The following is a 10,204-nucleotide window of genomic DNA, read 5'->3' as shown; positions in this document are numbered from 1 at the left end:
GTGACCAGAATTGTACACAGTACTCCACTATGGTCTCACCAAGGCTCAATACAAGTTTATATCTATGTGTATATATAGATATATATATATATAAAAAATCAATGGAAAATAAATTCACACAAGGTGTAAAAACAGGCTGCTGATTCGCTATTGTCTGTTTTCATACCCAATGACAAAAACTAAAATGACCCCCATCTAGTGTTCATCTGCTGATTTCGCCAACAGTGATTTCTAAGCCCTTGTGATTCTATCATTGAATATTTGTCAGGTAAAATTGATGTGCATAATAAAAAAACAGAATTTCCAGCAAAATGTCACTCCTGGTGTCTCACCATGTTTGGGAGGGGAAAGGGATGAGCAGACTGCAGCATCACATTGGAGCTCACAGGATACTCTGCCCTACACCCCCATCTGCCTGGCGACCCATGGCAAAGAGACAGGCAACGATAGTCTGAATGTCAGACCCATCATGACTACTGTGGAGCAGACAGTGAGAAACGCTAGATTCAAAATGTGTTGAAGCAAATACAAACATTGAGAAGAATTATCAGATTCTCTATTTAAAACATCCAGTTGCAGTGTGAATGACACATTTTTAAAATCAACTTTTATTTCCATGATTAAAGAAGCATGTGTTCTCTTTTGAGTCAAGAGTTTAAAGTAGCATTCAGGACAATGCAGCCCACAGGACTCTATGGGAAAATGTTTACAGACCATTTTCAGTGTGACCTCTCTTTAAATGGATTATTTCTACTGGGATTAGACTGGCCCCTTTCATAGCAGCAGGTACCACTCTGAAAATCAATAGCAGGTACTGTGTGATTAATGACCTTTCTCCACTTCTCCACTTTCACTGTCTCAGCAGTTTAGGTGTTGAGTGGGATGTTCAGTCATTTTTAACATGCAAACGGGAGACTTGTAGTCTTTCCGCCCACCTATTTATCTGACCCTTACTTGCATTGAGGCATTTAGTTATTGAGGTTATGAAGGTTTTTGATAAATGTTCACTCTCAGCAAAGCAATCCTCAGAACTTGAGCTATGACCCCATTCCCAGCACAGACTCCATCCCTTTCACCTGACAATATACATGGACTGAAAACAAAACATCCGTCAATGATTTCCAGAGTGACACCTGCCACTGTGAAGTAAGTGCCTGGAGGTGCTAAAACAATTTCACATCATAAATATGACCACTCTCATATATCCCCCAACAACCCCCCTCCCAGAAACTAGATTAAAATTTACTATGTACAATAAACTTTTTTCACTCATATCTCACAAAGAACCATGTACAAATATCTCCTTGAATCAGGGCGCCACAACACTTCGAAGGGCAATTGAGATGCTGCAATATGAACCTGAAAAACAAAATCTAGAAAAGGAACTGTGGGAGAGGACCCAGCCCATAAATCCTGTTCACGTTTTCCATTTAACCACGCCCCCCCCCCCCCCCCCCCCACCTCGCACTAATGAGGTATTGAAGCCCACGGCTGACAGAACAGTTCCTTTATCCATCCTTGTATCATAAATAGGCAAACCTTTAAGAACCTCTCAATTTCCCTTTCATTCTCAGTTTACCGTCTCTCACTATACAGGAAACCTCTCTGTATCCAGGGAGCAAGACACCCAGATTATTGCTACTGAGGGAGTTGCTTGTTGTAAGATCTGGGTACAAGGCGGAGTTTTTTTTTTACAGACAGTGGCACCAAGCACTCCAGGTTCGATCTCACACCAGCATAAATCTATATACAATATATATGATGACGTTCTTCAGACACCACATTAACTTATTCATTGAAGGTGCCATTCTGATAATAATCACCATGGCTGTGCCCTCTGTGTACTGCTGCAATGGTTACGGGCACACTGGGTGCTTTTCATGTCAGTGCTCTCTCAATTGTGGTAAATTAAACCTTCATGTCAAATTCTAGCCCATTACCCAAGTTTCTATCCTATAGACGGTGTTTTGACAAAAAGTGAAATACTGGCAATTTCTGGAAATCAAATAAAGACAGAAAGTGCTGGAAATATTCAGCAGGTCTGGCAGCATGTATGGAGAGAGAAACAAGAGTTAATGTTTCTGGTCGATGACCTTTCATTGGTTCTGCTGAAAGGTCACCTGAAACATTAATTCTGTTTTTCTCTCCACAGATGCTGCTTGACCTGCTTGAATGTTTTCCAGCATTTTTTTTGCTGACATTTTGAAATGGTTTTGTTTAAGGTATAAAGTGTATTGAGTTCCCTTGACCTAATGCAGCATACATAGAATCGTAGGGATAATATAGCAAAGAAAGAGGCCATTCAGCCCATCATTGCCTGTGCCAGCTCTTTGAAAAAGCTATCCAATTTCCCAGCTCTTTCCCCATAGCCCTGCATTTTTCTTCCCCTTTGTACTTATCCAACTCCCTTCTGAAATTTTCCATTGAATCTGCTTCCACCCACCCTTTCAGGCAGTGCATTCCAGACCAGAACAACTCGCCACTTAAAAAAAGTCTCATCTTACCTCTGGTCCTTTTTCCAATTAACTTAAATCTGTGTCCTCTGGTTACTGACCCTTCTACTACTGGAAACAATTGCTCCTTATTTACTCTTTCAAAACCCTTCATAATTAACTTTCTCTGCTCTAATGAGAGTAACCCTAATTTGTCTACATAACTCAGTCCGCACATCGCTGGTACCATTCTAGTAAACCTCCTCTGTACCCTCACTAAGGGCTTGACATCGTTCCTAAAGTGTGGTGTCCAGAATTGGATACAATACTCATGCTTACATTTATTAGACATATAGTGAGGAAAATGGATGAGAGCATCTGCTATTGAGATCTATGCACCTGAACAACAAGTGCAGATTAAAGACAAAAAAATTCCCACTCACTGACATTATCTCCCTTTCCCATGGCAGCACATTCTGTCCTGTGAAAAATAACCCATCTCACCATCCTCTTGCTTGGTGTCGTTTAGGGATTTAGCAATGCAGCAAAATTAAGTCAAGGATTTATCATTAAGTAGTGAAGGAGTTTACATTTGTCTTTTCATTTACAGTTTCAAAACAACAATGCAATGTAACATCTCGGCAAACACTTACAGGTCTCAATAAATGAAGTGACTTAATTCATTCATCCCAATTAAAACAATAAAACAGTATCTCTTGTAAAGCTGCCAAAATCTGGCACTGTTATAGATTTTCAATAAATAAAAATGGGGAGAGGTGAAGAGGGTTATAGAGAATTTATATTCAAAGCTAGTGTCACCAAACAAATGCCTTTTGTCTCAGTCCTTGACTCAAGGACTTCCTTAGCTCTAGGGTGTTAAAAGCTTCGGGGTTCCTTCATGCTTCAATGCTTCATAATGTAACTCAGGAGGAACGTCACTGCCCAGTGGCTTTTACAGCAATGGTTGATGGAAGATGGCAGCACTCCTTTCCTTTCACAGAAAAGTCATTGACGAAAAAACAGGATATAAATTACTGCAAAAATCCCGATTGGGCCCACGTGCTTCGCCTCCTGTTGCTCTACCTCAGGTAGTCCAGCCTCCAGGTCTTGTATCTGACAACCCTCTACGGGAAGCGCAGCGCAGTCAGTTCCCGGTTGCCGCGGGGCTGCCGTTGGCGCTGGCTTTTGACTTGGACTTGGACTTGAAAGAGAAACGCTTGATCAGCTTCCGGGAGAAGCTGCCTGATTTCTTCCGTGTGGTGGAGGGACTGTCGCTCACGTTGGAGAGGTCATCGTGGGAGTGGCTGAAGCCTGGCTCCTTCTGCTTGTTTTTCCTCCTGAACAAGAGCTTCGTCCCACTTCGAAGAAAGCCAACTGCAGAGAAAGGGAAGAGGAAACTAAAGTCAAAGCAACACAGGCAAGACTAGCAGTGACAACTTGTCCCAACATAGACAAGCAAAGAACGAAAACAACACCAAGAATATTCAACCATATGTTACAGTAACAGCTCAAATGAAAAGTCATTGACCTGAACATTAACTCTGTAAATGTATGTGTGTGTTAATAGGATCAGGATTTTTTTGGATAAAGGTCAATATAAACAACATTACTCCTTGTAACAGGTTTAGATTCATCACAGTGACTATACTGCAGTGCCTTACCGATTAGTTATCATTTGTGCATCCCAATCAAGAATCACACAATCACAGAATTGTTACAGCGCTGAAGGAGGCCTTTCAGCCCATCGTGTCTGCAACGGCCCTCTGAATGGGCAATTCACTTAATGCCATTACCCTGCCTTCATCCCGTAATCCTACACGTTCTTCCTTTTCAAACAACAGTCTAATTCCCTTTTGAATGCCTCGATTGAATCTGCCTTCACCAGGCATTGTATTCCAGATCCTAACCCTCGCTGCGTGAAGAAGTTTTTCCTCATGTCGCTTTTGCTTCTTTTGCCATTCACTTTAAATTTAATTTAAATTTTATTTCAAGACTCCTCTGATGACTGACCTCAGCAGCAGTGTTTGGCTTGCAAAGATCCCGCACAAAAACTCACTTTGGGTCCTTGCATTTTACTAGACAACGATACTAAATTCCATCCCCTTATTCCGGTGTCAAATCCGTCGCACATCTACGATTGTGAAAAGGTACGTCTGCAACAGGTAATGTAAAAAATAGTTGACCAAAGGGACAGATTATCACCGAGTAGGTCCTTTCATTAGATCTGCTCGGGGATCCTGACTGGCTCAAGACCTTGTGCAATTGCACGGGTTACATGGGCTAAATGCCACCTCTAGCTCACTTAATGAATACAACAGCCGGTGTGGTACTGAGTTACACAAACCAAGGAAGTCCCAGGTTCAGGTGTTGAGTTAGCTGATCTCAGTTACAGAAGCTATCAGTAAGCTATCATTGTCTTCAATGCCCCTTGTATTAAAGGGAGCGGGGCAGGGTGGTGGGGTGGAATCACCCCAAGTTTCCCTCTCATAATCACCCTCCAGGGACTCCTCCCAAAACATGTGCTTGTGTGGGTAAGATTGGTCTTGGAAATATGTGCCATCTCCATGATTAAATAGCATTCTGACACTCAAGTGTCAAGGTTCATACATGAGGAATAGCCAGTTAGGTAAAGTGCCATCAAGCAGATAGCATTCACTGAACTGGCACCCCCGCAACAGCTGGCATCACCAGGGAGCAGAGTGAAGATTGGAGGGGCTGTGGCTCAATTATAGCACCCTCGCCTTTAAGTCAGAAGGTTGTGGGTTTAAGTCCCACTCCACAGACTTGAGCACATAATCAAGGCTGACACTCCAGTGCAGGACTAAGGGAGTGCTGCACTGTCAAAGGTGCTGTCTTTCGGATGAGACATTGGATCGAGGCTGACAGATGCTGCCAGACCTGCTGAGTATTTCCAGCACTTTCTGTTTTTATTTCAGATTTCCAGTATCCGCAGTATTTATCTTACAGTCCTGAGCCGATATTCATCCCTCAATCAACATTACTAAAAAAAAAACAGATTATTTGGTCATTATCACATTGCTGTTTGTGGGAGCTTGCTGTGCACAAATTTGCTGCTGTGTTTCCTACATTACAACAGTGACTACACTTTAAAAGTGCTTGGGTGAAAAGTGCTTTGCGACGTCCTAAGGTCATGAAAGGTGCTAGAGAAATGCAAATCTTTCTTTCGAATGAAAAATATAAGAAACAGAAACAAATTAGGACATTTTGTTCCAAATTTGCTAAGTCAAGTCAAAGATTGTCTAGCTGTCTGATGGCAGTTACTCCCCAATTCACCAGAATCAGATTTATGGAGCAGGGGGTGTTGGTGAATATTGAACTGGTTATCTCCTTTCTAAGACAATAAAAAATCCCTTTAAGATGGCAATATGATACACGCCCACCATCATGTTCGTAACAGCACTGGATTTGAAGAGTTGATCAGAGCTGGACTTTTATTTAAAAATAGCACCAGTCAAACTCGGCAATGGTGAGCAGATTTTGGCGGGCTCCCAAGCCTTGTGTCAGTTCTGCTCAATCTTCTCTGCCAATGTATCATTAAAGTAAAGTGGGGTGGAATCTCCAGTGAACCTAGGGTGCAACCAAACTGCAAGTGAGCAGCAAGGAAGTAGATTGTCCAGCTATGTTGTATAATTTGGTGGGGGTGGACTCTGTATGCTTTATGTTAAACTGAAGACTGGTTAACCTCCAAAACGCAGCACGTTACACTGCACACTCCAGTGTACATACTATAATATAAGGGTTATTACCTGGTACATTACAGAATATAAAATATAGTGTATAAGTTACATAGAATTTAAAAAGAAAAAGAACAACTTGCATTTATATAGCGCCTTTCATGACCACCAGACGTCTCAAAGCGCTTTACAGCCAATGAAGTACTTCTGAAGTGTTGTCATTGATGTAATGCTGGAAACATGGCACCCAATCTGCTCACAGCAAGCTCCCACAAACAGCAATGTGATAATGACCAATCTGTTTTGTGATATTGATTGAGGGATAAATATTGGCCAGGATACCAGGGAGAACTCCCCTGCTCTTCCTTCGAAATAGTGCCACAGATCTTTTACATCCACCCGAGCAGGCAGATGGGGCCTCGGTTTAATGTCTCATCTGAAAGACAGCACCTCCGACAGTGCAGCACTCCCTCCGTACTGCACTAGAAGTGTTAGCCTTGATTTTTGTGCTCAAACCCTGGAATGGGACTTGAACCCAGAACCTTGTGATTCAGAGGCGGGAGTGCTACCAACTGAGCCACAGCTGACACTACAATTTATAATTATACACTGTATAGTGTACAGATATACTGTATGTATATTACACAGTGTATGGTATATACCTTGAGTGAGGACAGAGAGGGATACAACAGAACATCACAACTGAAATTAATTTCTTTTTACCTTTGTGATCCTTCAAGCTTCTTGTTTCCAGTGCTCCTGTTGACCCAGTTTCAGATTCAACATCGTCCACTGACGGCCGCTCTGAAATATCCGACACGGCAGCCTCATCCAGGTCCTGACTAATCGTCTGCCGCTGATTCAGGGAGTCGGTGGATTTGGGAGAGTCCAGCACATTCTGAGCACTGCAGTGGGGTAGAGCTGCTAAAGCTGGCTCACCCTGCAGAGAAGCATCCATGGCAGCTGCATAGCCCACAGAGAGAGCCATTTCTTCCTGATCAATGGGGGCCTGGGTCAGAGGGCAAGAGAGGAGGTCAGCATGCACTTGGCAGACATAGTAAAGCTCCACTGACAAGACCAGGACAAGACTGTCTATGAATACACCAGGTTTTTACGTGCATAGAATGAAGCTGAGAAGCAACACTGTGTGAATTAAACACCAGTGACTGATTTAATACATCAGGAGTACCTCAGTAACAAAGACTTGCATTTATATAGTGCCTTTAACATAGTAAAAGCATCCCAAGATGCTTTACTGGAGCGTATTCAGACAGAATTTGGCACTGATTCACACAAAGAGATATTAGGATGGCTGACCAAAAGTTTGTTTCAAAGAGGTAGGTTTTAATCAATGTTTTAAAGGAGCTGAGAGACACCGAGAGTTATAGGGATGGAATTCCAGAGCTTGGGGCCTAGGCAGCTGAAGGCAAGGTGACCAATGGTGGAGCAATTAAAACTGGGGATGCTCAAGGGACCAGAACTGGAGTACAGGTATCTCGGAGGGGTTGCAGGGCTGGAGGAACTTACAGAGATAGGGAGTAAGAAAGCCAAGGAGGCGTTTGAACATGGGACTGAATTACATCTGCATGCTGTGGTCCTATGATCCCCTGCCCTTAGGGTTTGTCAACCCTTCAGAATTGTCCAATACTTGAAGATTCATCTCCAGGACACTGCTGCAAGCAAAACCCAGAAGAAAAATCATAGGGGCAATAAACAAATGTATATTTTTTCTTCATTTTCTTCAGATTATTAGTTATAAAAATATTGGCGACGGGAAATAAAAGACTGTTCAAATAGGGCTGAGCAGTTGGAAAGGGGGGAGGTTGGGAAGACAAAACCTCCAGGAATATGAACAAGCAGAGTTGGCAACTTGACCTGTCCTCTAACTACACCTAAAGTCTACAACTGGCCTTGATTCCTGTGCACCACAACATGGGAGATCAACTAGTAATGTATTAAAAATCTTGCATGGAGCATTTGCTGTTACACATTCCCTGCCAATCCAGGAAAATTTATTCTATCACACCTGACTGGATCATTCTGGCTTCCAACTCCTGTCTTCCCCCAGCCCTCAGTTCCACTGTCTTAAGATGTAAAGATGATTAGAGAAATCTGTTAAAATAATTAAATTAATCCCAAGTTGGCAATTGCTTATGGAAAGTTTAAATTCCTGCACCAACAGACCTCCCCTGGCATCGCTCAAGGTGAGTCAGATTTGATGTCTGAAGTGTGATAAAATGTGACACGATTAAGTGTGAGACTATTACAATTACACTTCACACTTTCTATGTCGGGTTCTCAGCTCTTTATCCAACCTTCAAACAAGCACCAAAATGTAGCTTGGCTGGTGGCGAGAAGGGCCCTCCCCGTCAGTTCCTTCCTGCACGCCCAGAGTCTCATCACCTCCACACGCTGCCCTTGAGGTGGCTGTGGTGGGGAAGAGACCGTTGTCTGCCTCCTTTTGGAATGTGCCTTTGCAAAGCAGGTGTGGAAAGAGATGCAGTGGTTTTTGTCAAGGTTCATCCTGAGCTGCTCCCTAACGCAGGACTCTGTGCTCTACGGGCTGTTCCCAGGGACGCACACCGAGATAAACATCAACTGCTGCTGGAGGACTATCAACTCTTTGGTGTGCCTGAAACTTGCTGGTCTTCCAGTGCAAAGAATTGTCCATGACTGAGTTTTGCAGATTGGCACATTCCAAGGTCTAGGACTATGTGCTGAGGGATGGATTAAAGCTTGGGGCAGCCGCCTCCATGGAGAAAGGCCACGTGTAAAATCCTCCCGCCACAGTATACTGAGGGGCTTGGAACCTGTGTAAAACCCCTTGGGCTGTATGCACCAAAAATATGCATAATGCTGTGTAATGCAAATGTACATTGCATATAAAATGGAATGGAAGAAGTTGTGAGGCAACTCATGTTCTGTATTAAAGGAATCTGATCGCTATTGTACTTTCCAAAATGTCAAATTTGAACTGTTGTGAAATGTACTTTTTTAAACAAATTTTTATGAATAAAGTATATTTTTGGAAAAGAAAATTTTACAGATGTTGAGAGTTTCGGCTCTCTCACTCGAAGGACATTGAATCATAGAATGATACAACACAGGAGTATTCGGCCCATCATGCTCATTCCAGCTCTTTGAAAGAGATATCCAATTAATTCCACTCTCCTGCCCTTTCCCTACCGCCCTGCAAACTTCTCCCCTTCAAGTACATATGAGTTTCACAGTGTCTGGGAATTCTTTTCTGACCTGTGAATCAAACAAAGCCAGGATCTCAGCTGCAACTTGAACTCTAGTTGGCTCAGTCAGTCATTTCAAAAATGCAGAGCTAGTTGTACCTTTTAGCCTTAAAGGGACACAGACCGACATGGTGCAATTTTCTTCTCTTTTATAAAACAGTATATTCTCTGACTTATCATGGGCAATGACACAGGAGATTTGTGAATAATATATTATAAAGAGCAATATATTTATCAGTAAGCTTCCAGCAGTAATTCAGTCACACTTTGCGATTTATACTGGTTATTGAAACTTCATTTTTAAAGTTCATTGGTCCTTCCTAAATTGCTGATTAAATTACTGCTCCCAAGCCGACTGCCCTCGGTCAGTCATCCTCTGATTGGCTGGTACAGGAGTAGCATTAGGAGAACACCCCGCCAATGAACTGCAGAAATCAGAGTGCAAATTCTTTCCACCAGATAGCGGAAGGCAGAAGGTTACCTTGGAAACGCCTGATATAATCAGTGTGCTGCGTTTGGTTGGTGTCTTTTTGCTGGGCTTGTTGGCAGATTCTGTCAGCTGTCGGATTGCTGTCTGTACCACTGGATCCAAACCATTGGCAAGGTGATTATCTGCTGCTTTCCACACATAAAAACATTATTATTAGCATGCGTGTGAGAGAGAGAGAGGGAGACACACACAGGCGAGTGAGAGTGCAGCAGAGAGAGAGAGGGGGCAGAGAGAGAGGGGAGTAGAGAGAGGAGAGAGGGTGCAGAGAGAGAAAGGGGGTAGAGAGAGTGAGGGGGCAGAGAGAAAGAGAGGGGGGCAGAGAGAAAGAGAGGGGGGCAGAGAGAA

The 10,204-nt window shown here is 43.0% G+C and overlaps 1 protein-coding gene across 1 annotated transcript in view; it reads right to left on the bottom strand.

The window, feature by feature from the left end:
• Positions 1 to 1,445: 1,445 nt before the first annotated feature.
• The window catches only part of c2cd2l (c2cd2 like), a 113,081-nt gene continuing 104,322 nt past the window's right edge, over positions 1,446 to 10,204 (bottom strand). The window contains exons 12-14 of the mRNA XM_068054029.1: positions 9,851 to 9,984; positions 6,851 to 7,136; positions 1,446 to 3,806 (exon numbers count right to left, since the gene is read on the bottom strand). Coding sequence (XP_067910130.1) covers positions 3,577 to 3,806; positions 6,851 to 7,136; positions 9,851 to 9,984 — 650 coding nt within the window. The 3' untranslated portion in view covers positions 1,446 to 3,576. The remainder of the gene's footprint in view (positions 3,807 to 6,850; positions 7,137 to 9,850; positions 9,985 to 10,204) is intronic.

This window comes from Heterodontus francisci, chromosome 22 (assembly GCF_036365525.1).
Source record: "Heterodontus francisci isolate sHetFra1 chromosome 22, sHetFra1.hap1, whole genome shotgun sequence".
Taxonomy (NCBI): Eukaryota; Metazoa; Chordata; class Chondrichthyes; order Heterodontiformes; family Heterodontidae; genus Heterodontus; species Heterodontus francisci.
This window is presented reverse-complemented; position numbering and strand designations above follow the sequence as displayed.